Source organism: Neomonachus schauinslandi, chromosome X, assembly GCF_002201575.2.
Source record: "Neomonachus schauinslandi chromosome X, ASM220157v2, whole genome shotgun sequence".
Taxonomy (NCBI): domain Eukaryota; kingdom Metazoa; phylum Chordata; class Mammalia; order Carnivora; family Phocidae; genus Neomonachus; species Neomonachus schauinslandi.
In genome coordinates this window covers 36,904,876-36,922,063 of record NC_058419.1, presented here as the reverse complement: position 1 = coordinate 36,922,063, position 17,188 = coordinate 36,904,876, and the positions used below count along the sequence as shown (strand labels likewise).

General features: G+C 42.8%; 1 protein-coding gene across 1 annotated transcript in view; it reads right to left on the bottom strand.

The window, feature by feature from the left end:
• Positions 1 to 2,847: 2,847 nt before the first annotated feature.
• Positions 2,848 to 17,188, bottom strand: part of DCX (doublecortin) — a 101,661-nt gene continuing 87,320 nt past the window's right edge. The window contains exons 6-7 of the mRNA XM_021685616.1: positions 13,399 to 13,493; positions 2,848 to 2,904 (exon numbers count right to left, since the gene is read on the bottom strand). Coding sequence (XP_021541291.1) covers positions 2,848 to 2,904; positions 13,399 to 13,493 — 152 coding nt within the window. The remainder of the gene's footprint in view (positions 2,905 to 13,398; positions 13,494 to 17,188) is intronic.

The following is a 17,188-nucleotide window of genomic DNA, read 5'->3' as shown; positions in this document are numbered from 1 at the left end:
GAAGTTGTTCAGCCCAGCCCCCATATATACATTTTCCCCTTCTTTGTCCCTATTTCTATTTCTGTAAGGGAGAAAAATCAGGAGGTAGGAACAAGCAACAGATGGACTCTGTGTGTGTGTGTGTGCGTGTGTGTGTGTGCACGTGCGTGTGTGTGTGTGAGTACTCGTGCACGTGTGGGCACGCACGTGCGTAAAACAGGGAGGGAGGATGAGGAGAGTGGTGGCAGATGCTTGCCGAATGACTTGATATTTGCTGAGTGTGCAGAAGGTAACACAATGGGACTTTAGTGGTAAAACTGGATTGGGCAAACTCCGGCATGAATGACAGGGGTGAAGGCGCGCAGTTACAATTTTGTCTTCTGCCTTGAAAATGGTCTAATTTAAAATGCAATCATTAAAGCCTTGCATTTTGGAACAAGACCAAGCCCCCTGAAGTGGCAGTACAGAAACGTTCTCTTATAATTGATTCAAAGAAAGATGGAAAATCTACTTTTATGACTGAAGACTGTTGGATCAAAGAAAATGTGTCCATTTGGTACACCTGCCACCAGTGAGGAAATGCTCAGGGAGGTAGCACAGGGCCTAGACAGGAGAAAATCTGAGCTCCTCCTCTGGTCTTGCTCCTCACCAGCATGTTAGTTAGCTGCCTCAGCCTCCGTCTCATCTTAAATGGAAGGAACTGGGTTAAATGAGATCTGGAGAGAGTGGAATCTTTGGGGGTCTGGCCTGAAGATTAAAAATAGACGTTCTACCACTCTCTCTACACTGCTTCTGCCCCCCACCCCTACGATCCCAAGTACCAGTTTTCCCCAATTAACTACAAATTGTTCTGGGAGGCACTAAGGAAAACCTTGAGCTTCCAGAAGGAAGTAGGGGGTAAGAAAAATGGGCTTCATCATGGTTTCCAACAGGCCTACACGTAAAGGAGAGGGGCAAAGAGAGATTCTCATGATTTGGGGTTCTTCGGGGACCAATTTAACCAGGAATCAGTACTACCATCATCAGGACTTTCCTTGAACCAAACATATTTCCTGTAGCTAAGGTCATCTGAAGCTTGTCTAGGGGCATCTGAGCTACCCCTTCCACCACCGAGTTCCCTTCCACATCAGCAACGCCACCAAGTTGCCACGGATCCACGTGGGGGTATCGTGTAGTATCTCCTAATTCTGAAGCAACTGCGGGAGCACACACACATACGCACACACACCCCACGCTCATTCCAGTTCAAGCGGAGGAACAATTGCAAGTCACTCAGGAGCCAAACAGCAGCCTGGCTTTGAATGCTGCACCTCACAAACTATCCGAACAATTACAAAGAAATAAGGAAAAAATCTTCATATCTGCTAAAAGCAAACACAGAATTGGCATGCATGGCTTTCTCTTCAATTTAGTCGTCTTTGCCGTAATGGGCTATGGTTACAGACAAAAAGCAGTGTTATGAACCGGTACCTCAAAGACTGAGAACTATTGCGAATGATTGGTCCTTAGCAAAGAGAAATCCTCTCGAGCATTAAAGACAAGCGAAAGGTTTCTATGTCTTCAGTATGAAATATCAGGATCATAGGTAAAAAAGAGTTGCTTAAAATATGCCGTAACATTTCCTTTAAAATATAATTAGAATGTCTGGTCCACGTTGAAATTATTAATGTAAGCATAACTGTTAAAAAGTTATCAAAAGACTGATTCTATTGAATTGGCCTCTGCTATTCATTTTGTGTCCTCCTGGAGGTTTCTGTTTGGCAGTGACAGCATGATTTCTAAACTACGTTATTCTTCTGCATTTTTTTTTTTTTGGTAAATTTTCTGCATGTGTTTTTTAGACAAAAGAAAAATCACCAGTTTATAAAAAAGGAGCCTGAAGAGTTTGCTCCTGCAGTACAGACATGAAGTTTTATAAAAAGGATATTGGTTTTCTTGCTATAAAAAGCGACCGAAAGGTGTCAGACCTGAAAACAAATTCTCACAGTGTTTTCAGTGTTGGCTGTTTACAAGGCATTCAATAGACCAGAGACAGATGGATACCATACCGTTTGTGTAATAACTTGCTATGTTAGACAGTCTCCTAGAGGAATCAGGCATATGAAGTCCCTCACCGCCAACTCTTAATTGCTTATTGACTCCAAATTGCCCCACTGGAGAGATCGACAAGAAATTTGCTGTGCTTTAGAAACTCTGCCGAAACGCCTACAGTATTTTTCAGTTCTGCCTGGTTTCTCTCTTGCTAGCCCTGCACCAGGGTCCTAAGCATCTGGTGTCAGAATTACAAGTTGCTGGTGTTTCTCCCCCTTGACAGCCAGAATTGGTGCTAGACGACAAACTGAAGGCTCAGTTGGGAGTAAAGAGCGAGGCTGGGGAGCTGCCTTGCTGCCCTCCCAGGATCCTCCAGCATTCTTGAGATCGGGAGACAAGGGGCACTTGTGTTTGTCACTCTTGGATTTGCCAATGAGTTTCTTTCCCACATACGCACTTTAAGTGCTATGTATGTAAACAACCCTCTACAGAAGGAAGACTGTCGTGTATGAGCAAAGTGAGACGGGAGAGAAATAACGCAGGCGCCTAAGTTTTCAATAGAAAGGTCATGGACTAGGACATTTTGCATCCCCGGAAAGTTACCCCGAAGGATGGTTATCAATCTATCTCTTATTATTGGTAACTGTGGATCAGTGGCCCAGAGGAGAAATCACAGGAACATAAACCCAACATATTACAGTGTGTTTTTAAAAATAACAACAACAACAAATAAAAACTTGAAAGCACCAATAGCCCTGTTGGACACTTGAGCAGAAGTACCCTATTGTAACGGTAAGCTTGGATTTGTACTCTGGACTCTGAACATTCTCTGCTCCTTCACATGGAATCACCAAGTGAGTCTGAGTCATCCAAGGACAGAGGCAGGTACAGATCCTGTAAGAAGATAAGAGATAAAGTTAACTCCTTTTCTTGCCATCTTGGGCTCTGAAATGGGCAACATCAGATGACTGGGTTTTTTTAATTAGTATTTTCTCTAATTTTTATTTTGAACTAATTACAGATTCAGAGGAAGCTGAAGTATCGGGAAGAATACTTGTGCTGATGTACCCTTCACTCAATTTCCCCCAATGGTAACATCTTGCCATTTTCCATGCACTCGTGTTGTGTGTGCGTGCACGTAGTCCTATGCAATTTCACCACTTGGGTATATTTGTGTGCCCATCACCACAGCTGAGATACAGACCTGTACCCCCATCAAAGGGCTCCCTCGTGCTACCCCATTTAGAGCTACAGCCCCTCGTTTCCCACCTCTAAACCCCCCATAGCAACCAATGATCTGTTTCCCATCTCTACAATTTCATCATTCGAAGACTGTTATATAAATGGAATCGTACGGTATGTAACCTTTTGGGACTGGCCTTTCCCATTTAGCGTAATTCCCTGGGGATTCGTACAAGTTGTCGCACCCATCAGCAGGTTCACCCCTTTATATTGCTGAGCCACATTCCATAGTGCGGTTATGCCACAGTTTGGTTAACTATTCACCTATCGAAGGGCATTGCGGGCTATTACAAATTAAGCTTGCTATAAACATTCCTATACAGGTTTTCGCGTGAACAGAAGTTTACATTTCTCTGGGATAAATGCTCAGGAGTACCACTGCTGAGTTGTACAGCAATTGCACGTTTAGTCTGTAATGACAGCAGTACTGTTTTCCTGAGTGGGGCTACTCTTTACATTCTTGCTAGAAAAGTATTAGTGATCCAGTTTATCTATGTCCTCATCAGTATTTGGTGTTTTCACTACTTTCTATTTTAGCTATTCTTGGGGGTTTGTAGTGGTATCTCATTATGGTTTTAATTTGCTTTTTCCCGATGGCTACTGGTGTTAAACTTCTTTTCGTATACATAATTGACATCTGTAATTCCTCCTCAGTGAAACGTTTCTTCGGGTCTTTTTTTTTTTTTTTTTTTTTTTTAGAGACAGAGCGTGAGCAGGGGGAGGGGCAGGGAGAAGGAGAGAATCTCAAGCAGACTCCACGCTGAGCATGGAGCCCAACACGGGGCTCGATCTCACCACCCTGAGATCATGACCTGAGCCGAAATCAAGAGTTGGATGCTTAACGAACTGAGTCACCCAGGTGCTCCTCTTCGGGTCTTTTGTTCATATTCTACTTGGGTTTTTTTTTCTTTCTTACTGTTGAGTTTTAACAGCTGTTTTTATCTTCTATATATGTCTTTGGTTAGATATGTGGCTTGCAAATATTTTCTCCCACTCTGTAGCTTGTCTTTCCATATCTTTTGCATGGTCTTTAACAAAGCAAAAGTTTCTCATTTTGGTGAAGTCCAGTTTATTATTCTTTTTATTTTATGGATGGTACTTTTGTTGTCAAACCTAAGAACTCCTTGCCTAGCCAAAGATCACAAGATCTTCTCCTATGTTTCCTTTTACACCTCTTTTACACTTACATCTATTGTCCATTTTTTGAGTTAATTTCTGCATAAGATGTGAGGTTTAGGTTAGGGGTCATTTTTTGGCCTATAGATATTCAGTTGCTCCAGCACCACTTATTGAAAAGGCGATCTTTCCTCCTTTGATTGAATTTGCGCCTTTGTCAAAAATCAGTTGTGAATATATGTGTCAGTTCATTTCAGGCTCCCAGAGAACTGCCAGGTCCTGAACAAATGCCTAACCCAGAAAATGTAACCCATCTGCCTACTTGCAACTTATTTCCTGATGCTCTTCCATTTTGCACCAGGAATTAGGATCTATGGCTCCAATTCTGCCCAAGGCTTGTCTACGTCTTGAGGAGATGGGAAGAGGACATGATACTGGTTTTTCCCACTGTCCCCAGAGCTGTATTTGGAGGTACTTGTGATTCTTCTTGGACTTACTTCACTCAGAATCTAAATCAGCGATTTTCAAATCTCTCTCTCTCTTAATCTCTCTCTCTCTTCTCCTTCTAAATCCTCTATTCAAACGAAATTTTGTTTGGAAGCCCAATACATAAAATAAATGAAAGTGTAGCTGTTGTGGTTGAATCGGACATGGGGGAGGCAGAATCTCACCCATCTCCAAATGAAGCAGTTTGAAAACCACTGTTACCATTCACATTATCAACAAGATACTAAAGGGAACCAAAAAATTTAGGGTCAACTCTGTGGATATTTAAGAGACCTTCCTTGGTATAATACAAAGAAAAAGCTTAGGTAGAGAACTGTCCAAAAAATTGGAGCACACAGCTTCTCTGTGAGTCAAAGGAAAAAACGAAGATGAGGAAGGAGGAGAGGGACTTATTTATCTAACATTAAGAATGCTTTTTGCTATGGGGCACCTGGCTGGCTCAGTCGGTAGAGCATGCGACTCTTGATCTTGGGGTTGTAAGTTCAAGCCCCATGTTGGGTGTAGAGATTACTTGAAAATAAAATCTTTTTTAAAAAAGACTGTTTGTTGCTGAGAAGGAAGGGGTAAGAAAATTTTTAGGCAGCTTCAATGGAAAGAGGAGCAAAGTATATCAGAAACCTGAACTTTTAGTCCCGGATAATTAGTACTGTGATATTGAACAAGTCTTGGAATCTTGGTGTCTTCATCAAGAAAATTCAGTATTGGAAAGGACAGTATGTAATGTCTCTTCCACCTCTCAGACTGTTATTTTGGACCCTCAAGGGACTATTTGATCATTAAAAAACACAAGAAAGGAAACTATAGCAAATAGACTCATTTCTCACCAACCCGCCATCCCTTCATGGTAAATCAGGGGCTGACAAACTTTTTTGTAAAAGGCTAGATAGTAAATATTTTGTGCTTTCTTTGCTGGCCACATATGGTCTCTGTCATGCAGTCTTGTTTGTTTGGGTTTTGCTTGTTTTACAACTCTTTAAAGATATAAGAAACATTTCTTTTTTTTTTACATCGGGGGGCTATCCCCAAACAACCAGGCCATAAGCAGTATTTGGCACCCTTGTTCTAAACTACCAAACACAATCTCTTATAAAACTGATAAACAGGAAGTGCAAGGCTGAGGAAAAAATAGGGAGCTCAATAAAAACTTGTAAAATTGAACTCAGGCAAAGTGGTACACAATCGGGTCACATCTCTGAAGGGATTTTACTTCTCTTGTACTTGAGTAAAGTGAAAATTGAACATAGTAAAAAGTATCTTTGAGCTCTAAACTTCCAGAATGGCAAAGAAAGACTCTTTGAAAATCTGCTCCGACAGTGACACTGGAAAAATTGTCAATACCAACTTTTTCAGAACCCTGGAAATTAACCAAAAGCTTTCAGCAATCCAAAAAGTGTTTGTTCAAGAAAAATGGCTGAATCTCAGTAAGAATACCAAAACTTGTAGTGCTTTAGCTTATTCTATTTCCCTTCTCTCTCTCCCCAGCTCCAGGGTACCTTTGAAAACCAACAGCCTCCCAGTTCCAGTATCTGAACAACAGCAACTTAGTGGTGACCAGACGGTGCAGAATGAGTTGGGAGCTCCCCAAAATGCCCCATACCCAGAGAATTGTCACTATTTGACCTGTTTGGTAGTTCCTTGGAAACTCCCACTTGTAGGGCTCTTTATTTGACCTGATGCAGAGCACACTCACTGTGAACCGCCTTTTCAAGGAGCATTAATCAGCTGCAATTTTTTGAAATCACAGCTGCCTAAAGTAGAGGAAACTGTTGGGGCAAATGAAGCTGCTCAAAATCTTAAAAGGAAAAGCTAGAGAATTAGTGTCCTTAGGAGACTCTGAAAAGCTATAACATATTCACATATTCCCAGGAATCTCAATGACATGGCATATGTTCAGGACTGGGTGTATTCTGAGAAAAGACCTAAGAAGGTCCTAGACTCTCACCTCTGGTTGGCCTTGAGGCCCTGCACAAGCAGCAAATGAAGGCTAAGGAAATTTATAAACTGCCTGACAGAGCATTGAAATCATGCCCCAACACACACACACACACACACACACACACACACACACACACACAGCGTCTCAGCCAAGGCAGGGAGCCTTATTGGATCAAGGCATTTAAGAAAATCTAGCAAAATTATCCTTCAAGAATGCAGGAGAAAACAAGACATTCTCAGATAAACAAAGAGCATTCATTGCTAGCAGACATATCCTCCAAGAAATACTAAAGAGAAGCTTTCAGGGGGGAAATGAAAGGACAATAGACAGTAATTCAAATCCACATAAGAAAGAAAGAACACTTGGTAAAAGTAAATACATAGGTAAATACAAAAGACAGTACAAATTTATTTTTGTAACTCTTTTCTTCTATTATCCAGTTCAAAAGACAACTGCGTGGAATAGTAATTATATAAGTGTGCTGATGGACTTATTATGCATAAAGAGGTAATTTGTATGTCAATAGGAGCCCAAAAGGGCGGGGGGGGGGAGGGACAAAGCCATACTATAGTAAATTTTTTTATATCCAATTGAAATTAAGTTGATATTATTCCAAAGTAGATTGCACTAAGATGTTAATTGTACTCTCCAGGGCAGCCACTAAGAAAATAACTCAAAATAAAATTAGTAAAAATACAACAAGGAGATTAAAATGGTACATTAGAAAAAACACTTAACACAAAAAAGAGCAGAAATTGAGGAATAAGGGAACAAAAAAGACATAAGACATATAGAAAATAACAAAATGGCAAATGTAATTTCTACCTTACCAGAAATTACATTAAACATAAGTAGATTAAGCACTCAAATGAAAAGGCAGAGATTGGCAAAATGGATTTTACAAAAAAACAACATGATCCACCTCTCTGCTGCCTGAAAGAGTCACAATTTAAAGACACATGTAGGTTGAAAGCAAAAGGATGGAAAAAGACTTACCATGCAGTTAGTAATCAAAAGAGAGCTGGAGAGGCTATACTAATAACAGAAAAAAATAGACTTTAAGACAAAAATTGTTACTAGAGAAAAATCAAGACATTTCCTAATCACAAAAGGGGTCAATACATCTGAAAACATAAACATACATGTGCCTTAACAACAGAGCACCGAACTACATAAAGCAAAAAATTACTTAATTGAAGGAAGGGATAAACAACTCATCTAGAATAGCTGAAGACTTCAATACTCCACCTTCAGTAATGTACAGAATAACTAAGCAGAAGACCAACAAGGAAAGAGAAGACTTGAACAGCACTACAAACAATTGCACATCTATAGACTAGTCCATGCAACGACAGCAGAACACACATTCTTCTCAAGGGCGCATGGAACATTGTGCAGAACAGATCATATGCTAGGTCACAAAACAAGTCTACACCTGGGTGAAATCATACAAAGTATGTTCTTTGACTGCAGTGGAATTAAATTAGAAAGCAAAGACAGAAAGATATTTGGGGAATTTACAAATATGTGGAAATTAAACAACATACTGCTAAATAGCCAATGGGTCAAAGGGGGAATCACAAGGGAAATTAGAAAGGACTTTTGAAATAACGGAAAATGAAATAACAATACACCAAAAGTTATGAGATGTAGCTAAAGCAGTGCTCAGAGGGAAATTTATAGGAAATGTTCAGAATGTGCCAACTCATAGAAACTGAGTGTAGATCAGTGGTTGCCAGGGGTTGGGTAGAGGGGCAAGGGGCTGTGACTACTTTTAAGGGTGATGAATATATTCTTGTACGACTTTGTAATTATACTAAAGACTACTAAAGTGTACACTTTGCAGAGGTGAATTTTACAGTATGTGAATTATATCTCAATAAGCTGTTATTAAAAAAATAGTACCTTTGAAAATCCCTTACGCTGACAACTGAATACTGATTATGTGATTCCTGAGCATGCTACCCTACAGAGCAAAATGCATGCATCGATGTATAATGGACTTAGTACTATCCAGCATGTAATGATGTGTAGAAATGTAAGAGACGGTTTTGTAGTAGTTTTGTTCTATGACTGTACTGTGACTTTTGATGAATTCCATTAGTCAAACTTACACACAATGCATGTCCACTGTAGAGAAAGAGCACAGGATTAAGAGTCAGGAGCCCTAGGTTCTAGCCCTATCCTGGCTATTTAACTTCCCCTTACGGGGCCTTTGCTTCTATATCTGAAAGTTGAGGAAGATGCAGACTAGAAGATCTTTCAGTTTCCTTCTGGTTCTAAAATTCTCTAAGTCAGATCACTGCATTTTGTGTTTTATTAGTTAGACCAAAGCAGGAGAAACGAGACAGACACTGCCAAGTTCATGAACTCCCTGGGCATTTTGGGGGCAATACAGAAGGGCCTTTTCATTATGGAGGCCCCTTTGAGTCCCATCACACTGAACCCTGGGCTTTAGCATTCACCCTTGCTCTTGATCATTCATGTAACAGATCCTTCAGTGTAGTTGGTTGGCTGGTGGAAATAATTATAGGAGGGGATTATTTCAGACTTATATTTCAGAGGAAGGCAGGGGGACAGGCCTAGGGGTAGAATAGGGAGGAGACTGCACTTGGAGTTGCTATGACTTGGGATGGGTAAGGTGAGAGGCAGGCTGTGGAGGGAATCCATAGGACTAGTCTTGGGAATGAACTTCTGTACTTCTGTCCTCCATCCACTTATTTCGTATTCAAAAGGTATTTTCTTGTGTGGGTAGAACAATGTTCAGGAAAAGGAATTATCTCAACTCTGTGTTTTTGTTGATCGATATGTAGAAATACAGAAACACACATATTGCTTAACAATACAAATAATTTGCACCTGAAATTCATTTGCTTAGTCCCTTGGAGCCCTACAGAACAAAATGTTTGTAACAAATACAGCTGTGCTGGCGATACTATTGTCAGAGAAAACAAACTCTTGGTCTCTGGTCCAAGGAGCTTATAGTCCAAAGGAAGTCAGAGAGGAGTTTTGAGAAACCTGGCTTCTAGTTTGGGTGTGCTTTTTCCCAAATGTGCCCTGCACTTTCCTGATGGTGTGGCTTAATGCTGGAGTCCCATTCTCTTCAGCCATCAAAAGCCTACCCAGGCTTCAGGGCCCACTTCAGTGTCACCTAGTCTGCAAAACTTTCCCCACCTCCCACCCTCCCCCAGGCAGAGACCTTTCCCACCCCTCTTTGTGTTCCTATAGTCCTTTTGTCCGCTCTTGATTACACTACCAAAATCCACTTAGAGTGGTGTCTGTGATTTAAGGATCAGGACCCTGCTTTATTCATCAAACTATCGATATCTCCAAGCGCTTATAAGACAACAGAAAAAAGGTCTAGAAACATAGAGGAGAATGTGTATTTAAATAATGTTAGTTATATTTTCAAATAATATGTCAAATATATTCCCTTCTGATCTCTAGACAGCTTTGCAAGCCAAATGCCTTTAAAGGCATGAGTGCAATCACTAATCTGGAAAACATTTTTAAATAAACAAAAGAGTTTCCCTATATTTCTAGGCTTTTGGGACATCTTTAATGTGCTACCTTCTCCACATTGTTGAATCATACTGGGGTTGTCTTGGCCCTTGGCACCCCCCCTTTTACATTTGTAAGATGGAAACGCTACCTGACCTAGCTCTTTCGCAGTGTTATCGCAAGGGTAAATAGGAAAATGACTGTGCAAAAGGATAAAGCAGTATGGAAATGCAAAATGTTGTTCTCATTAACTATCCAAGGACTTACTTTGTGTCCATATTGTAGCACTTGAGTATGCGGACTTTGGCTAACCCCCTCACAGCTGCATTAAAGAGGATTCTCCATGAGCTGCTTAAGAGGGGAAGCCAAGTGGCTGATTACAGCTTAGGGCCTTGCCACAGCCATCAAAAGTTACCAAAGGGATGCTGGGACTTCAAGTTTGTTTCCAGTTGCGCAGGAGGAAAGTCATGGCCTCAGCCACCTGCTTCCTGTCTCCACCATGACTCACACCTTTCAGGTCCACATGGATGGAAGTTCAGATGAGAACTGCTTAGGCCCACTGCCCAAGGACCTTGATGGTGCTAACTAAGGCTCAGGTAGCTGTGTAAAAGGAGGAGCAAGAAGCCGAGTCCTGAGACCCAGGGGGACTGAGCCAAGATCACAGAACTTTTTAGCTTATTCAGAAAAACCAGTTCACCCTGCATCTTTGGTGGTGTGAAGCATGAAGCTGTTGCCTCCTGATTGGATGCACTAAGAGAGACATGACATTACTTCTATGACAATTCTGCCCCAAATGCATAATAGGGACTTAATCACAAGGAAACATCAGACACACCTAAATCAAAGGACATTCTACCAAACAACTGGCCCGTACTCTCCATTTCTACAATACACAGTCAAAAAGAAAGACTTTTAAAAGTCGGCTCTTGAAAATCATATCATGTATTACGTAATGTTTGTTTGCTTCACTGTCATAAAAAAAGAGTCATTTTAAAAATAAAAGGACTCACTGGAAATCCCACAGTGAGGCTCTGACAGTGCCGCCCCCTATAGCTTGTTCTAGTCCTTCAGTGGTTAGTTTGTAGAACTGAGTCAAAACAAAACAAAACACCCACACAAAAAGCCTGCAAACCCAACCAGGAGAAATGATTTAACAATGTCAGCACTCACCTCAACGGGCTTATGGACGATGGGTCCTCAGCCTAAATGAACTGAACATGTCAACTGAAAAGCTGAACGACTCAAGTGAGCAGGCCAAATAAATGCCCAAGCTGCCCCATCCCTTTGGGAAGGTACTGATGGAAGGTGCTGGGGGCAGGTCAATCTTCTCTGAAGGGCGGTAAGGGCAGAAATGCATAAGGCAAAGACACAGCAAGAAGCAATGTAGCGTAGGAGCTTCTGTTGGAGAGTGGAACAACAGAAGGAGGCTACTTTCCATCTTGGAGTGTCCATCTTAACAAGCTTTGCTTAGAAGAATAACTGAAAGCTGACTGCGAGAGTAGTTTTCATCCCTGCTACAACCTCTAGGTAACACTGGCCATACAGACAGTGTGGGAGATCGTCCTTTGGGGAAAACCAAATAGCTGAGCAGGACAATTAGAAGGTTCTGGTCAGGGTCAGTACCAGAAACTTAAAGGGGCCCTTACAGGAATGGAACAGGAAGTAGGAACGATGGAACGGGTAATGGTCAGATTAACCAGGAAATTAAAATCCTAATGCAGAGAAATGAAAATGGATGTTGGGGGCGCCTGGGTGGCTCAGTCGGTTAGGCGACTGCCTTCGGCTCAGGTCATGATCCCGGAGTCCCGGGATCGAGTCCCGCGTCGGGCTCCCTGCTCGGCGGGGAGTCTGCTTCTCCCTCTGACCCTCCCCCCTCTCATGCTCTCTCTATCTCATTCTTTCTCAAATGAGTAAAGAAAATCTTAAAAAAAAAAAAAGAAGAAAGAAAATGGATGTTGGGCAGTGGTGTACTGTTGTTACACGTGTAACAACCGACTTTCTGGTGCAAATATTCCCCCCACGGCTGAGTTCTAGGTACCAACATGGCGTCGCTGGCCTATGTCTGCCACGACCTAGCTGTGTCACCCTAGTAACTTAACCTTTCTGGGTCCTAATTTCCTCCCTTGCAAAAGGTCGGCCTCACAAGATGATGGAGAGAATCAAGTGAAAGTAATCTATCTCCATCTAAAATCTCTTCCAGCTCTGAACATCTGTGGTTCCATGATGGAGCTGGCCACGCTAGTGGCCTTTTGCTTTTTTCCATCTCACACCAAGTCTTGTGAGCAGGGAGGAGCTGCTCCTGAGTGTGGCAGATTGTCAGAGCAGAAACCACGTTCACAGCGCCTCGGAGATGAGGTTCAAGGCCATGACCGCTCCCGCTCCAGATGTTCTATCCAGAAGAGATTTCTGGGTGGGAATCTGCTTGGAAAGTGGGGCTAGCAAGTTTACAAACTTCTCTTATTTTAGCGGGGTGTTTGTTTGGAATGACTTGGGAGGGGTAAACGGTGCCCAGGCAGGGCCAATGCGGCACATATGTGTCCTTTTCTCCTACACTGAACCAGAATCTGCCTGGGAATGAAGCATACCTAGCGAAACTAGCGTCTGTATCTTGATGTCCCGCAAATCTAAAGGGAGTCAGTCACTCGGTGCTAACTTTAACTGCTGTCTTTGTCCCTTCCACCGACTGGTGCCTGGGGACATAAGTTGCCCTCAACACCCTCTTTGCTACGACTCTCAGTTGGAGTGAAAAGCACTTAGCTCACCCTCTGAGCCATCATTTGGCGACACCGACACTGTGAACTCAGAATGTGTATTTGGGACCTTTGTTACCTCTTCCTTTTGGGTAAGTGGAACTGGGAGTAGGTAAACGTGAGGGGCGTGGGGGAGGCAGGCGGTGAGAGGAATAAATGAAAGTGACTGGAAGCTTGGTCCCTGCTGGGATTCCCAGGGCTGTGAGCTCAAGGACCAGAGAAGGGAGATTCTGGCCTTGCTGCATTGCTGAAGTAGATGGCAGAGCAGACCCTCACCCAGCCATTCAAAGAAATCGGAGTGCAAAGGGATTTAGTAAGGTATAAGAGACATAATACCTTGTGCTTCCGGAGGCTGCCAGGACTGGTGGGCGTGGAGATGGGTGACTGTTTAGACTTGGGGGTAGAGAGCTGGCTGCTGGAGGTCCCGTTTGCTAGCCCGAGGCAAGAGAAAAGGAAGGGATAAGAATCAACAGCATACAAAGGAACCAGTTATCCTTCCCCTCCGAAGACACTAAGAACATTCAGGCAAGGTACACAGACAACCAAGTGATTTGATGAGCGGAACAAAGGTGAGAAGAAACACATTCCTCAGAAAAGCCGGAACTGCAACCCTGAGTTAATTAGATCCTGGAGCAGTGCAGGGCCATAATCCGCCCACCCTCTCCCCTGAGTGCTTCCAATTACAGGGCTCTGGTTCTTTTCAAACCTTTCTCATATTCATTCCCAAGTTTGACCCTAACACCATCTCCGGGAGGTAGTCTGGGAACATACGATTTTGTTTCAATGTTACAAGGCAGAAAAAAAAAAAAAAAAAAAAGTGAGGCACAAAGAGGTTCTGTGCCTTACCTTAAAGGGGAAGGGAATATGGGTGACTGGGACCAGGGGCACATCCCCTCTGGTGGCAGATGACGTGGCAGGTACAGGACAGTCCCATGGTCAATCCCTCCCCACTCTCTCTTTTCCTGCTCACCTCCCTCTTCCCCCCCACACCCCACTCTCTCTTCCCTGCCTCATCCTGGCTGAAAAGAACAGAAGGAAAGGAACAAGAAAGGGAACCACTCAGGAAGAATAGAAAAGAAAGTGGAGGAGAAACAGTGTGAGACATAAAGGCTTGCAGAGCAAGATGGGCAGAGGAGGGGGTCAAAAACAAGGGAGAGAAAGAGATCAGGAGTGGAGAGGGGAGACAAGGAAGATGGGGTAAGAGATTAGGAGAAGAAAAGAATGAGGAAGTTTGAAACCGGGAGAAAGGCACAGAGACAGAGGAAGGCAGACAGCCATGGCCAGAGTCAGGGTGCACCCCCATTTCTCTCTAGGCCAACAAAATGCTGAAAAGGAGATGGTTTAGTATGTAACATCTTGTTATTCCATTGTGTTGGCAAATTGTTTTATATTTCTTTTGCTAATGAGCTTTTTCAAGATCCAATCATGTGAAAAAAAAATGTGGTGCATGAAATGGAACAATTAAACAGCTTTTGAGTAGATTCGTGTTTAGACATCTCATGCTAAAGTTAGTTTTTTTTTAATCTAAGGACCAACATTGTTAATCAGAGATATTCTGAAATGTGCTTTAAAAATAAAGGGATATTTTAAAAATATCCCAAAGGTATGTGGGGGCAGAGAGGGGGGAGGAAGAGAGAAACAAAAAGGAAGGGAAGGCAAGAGGAAGAGAGAGAGAGAGAGAATAGAAAATTCTGAAAATTAAGCAGGAGAATGACCTGAGTTAGTCCCACACATAAAGCTTCAACTATTGTATCATGAATATTTCCTGAGGATATAGTTCCTCTCCTCCACATAAGATAATGTTTCCCTTAGGTTTTGGAACTTGTGTATCAACTGTAGAGATGGAAGAGACACCAGTGGGGTGTTTGCTGAGTTTATCCAAGTACAAGTAAGCTGAAAACTGGGCACATAGGTATCCACCATCTGGCTTGAGCTGTGTATTAGTGAATGCATCTCTCACCCACTTACTGAGAGGTCCTTCTCCCTGTCAGGGCTTCCTGAAAGTCATTCATTCATTTAACCAGTAGTTACAAGGTGCTTTCTCTAAACCAAGCCAAGTATTGGACATTGGGGTTTCAGAGATGAGTAAGTCACTTCCTGTGGTGAGCCAGGCAAGAATACAGTGGGCTAAGTACTATGGCAGAACCATGCAGGGGTAATTATTACAGCCCAGAGGAGAGGCTTTGAAATCAGGGGACTGGGAGGCACACAGGAGGAGGCAATGCCTGAAAAAAAAAAAAAATCTTGAAAGATGACTCTGGAATAATTGGAGACAAATCTATGGAGACAGAAAGTAGATTGACCAGTGCCAGGGTCTGGCCAGGGTTGAAGTGGGTAGCTGCGGAGAAATGAGAAGTGTCTGCTAATAGGTGCAGAGTTTCTTTTAGAGGGATAAAGATGTTCTGGCAATCGTGGTGACCATTACACGGCTCTATGGCTAAACTAAAATCCATTGAACTGTACATTCTAAAGGAGTCGATTCTTATGTGAATTGTATCTCAATAAAGCCATTACAAAAAGATGAATTGGACCTGCTTAGGCAGAGGGCAGAAAGTGTATTCTAGACTTTAGGATTGTACCAGTAGGAGCAAGGACAAGGGAGTGTAACAGAATACCGTATATTTATAGAGTACAGATAGCCCAAAATGGCTCAAAAACAGGGTGCCAGCAGTGAGTTCCAGGAGATGAGATGGGAGATGACATGGGCCATGGGGGCCTTTTGTGGGGCCTTTTTTTGGGGGGTTTCATTTGTGAAAGAAATCTGAGAGTGATACTCTCAATTTTGCATTTTAAAACTATTACTCCAGTTGCTGTGATAAAGCTGGGGTAGGGTGGGTGGGGTGGGCTGAGGTAAAGGTAGAAACAAAGAGATCAGTTAGAAGACAATGCACCAGTCCGAGGGCGCCTGGGTGGCTCAGTCAGTTAAGCGTCCTCCTCTTGATTTTGGCTCAGGTCAGGATCTCGGTCGTAAGATCGAGCCCTGCATCGGGCTCCGCGCTGGGTGTGGAGCGTGCTTGGGATCCTCTCTGTCTCTCCCCCTGCCCCTTTCCCCATTCTCTTTAAATTCTTATTTAAAATAATTTTTTTAAAAAAAGAAGACAATGCATGAATCCAGGTGAGAGGTGATGATGACTTAAAGCAATGGAGAGGGAGAGAAGAGACAAGGCAGAAGATAGAGACCTAGAGGACAGATAAGCTTAGAGGGTTATATGCATGCACCGGCAAGCCACGCCAAGAAGAACGTGATCTGTGCCAACCAACGTGGAGACTGTGGGTGCTAGGCTTGGCCAGGGCACTAGGCTTTCTGGTAAATGAAGGAGGCACTGTGGAAAAGGCAAGAGTGTGTGGAGCCACAGTGGAGCAAAGTAGTCCATTACAGGAAAAGGAAGGAGTTGCTGGGTCATCTACAGTGCCCGAAGGCCTTCCTAGCAGGACCTGACATGTAGTATTCAAGCTAGAGAACAGTCTTGGAGATCGGTCTGAGCTGACATAATGCAAGTCTTCCCAAAGAACCCTGACCTCAGCCATGAAGTCGAACAGATGTAGGCATCCCCAGGTAAGTTCTGGCATTTTGTTCCACGGGATCAATGCATTCTTTGACAATGGATTGGAGTTCCCCAGCATTTGTCAGCCATACTACACAGCGGTGGTTACTATACTTACTATACTCCCAATGTGAAAAACAATCTTTTTCACCTACACTCTCATCTAGCTGAGGGTGAGCGCACTGGTCTTGCTAAAATGGAGAAAATGTGAACCACAAGCATGTCTGTGGGTGAGGCAGTTTCCACCTATTGATTGGCCATAGACCTGCACAGACAGGTTCTTGGGCAACTTCCAGTAATTTTCTCGATATCCTCGGAAACTCTCTAACTCAAAAACTTTAGGGGTAATACCTAAATCCATATTTTACCTCTCTCTCTAGTCTCTGTGTGTGTCTCTGTTGACTCTCTGCTACTCCCCGGCTAGTCAATCTTAAGCTATCTGTAATAAAAGGCTTTATTTTGTCATCCACATTCACCAAGCATTTTGAAAATCAGTTTTTTAATACCTTAACTGCCACTCATTTCAGTGTTGGAAAATGCAAACACCTGCCCAGACTTCCTGATGGACTAAAACCCAAAGA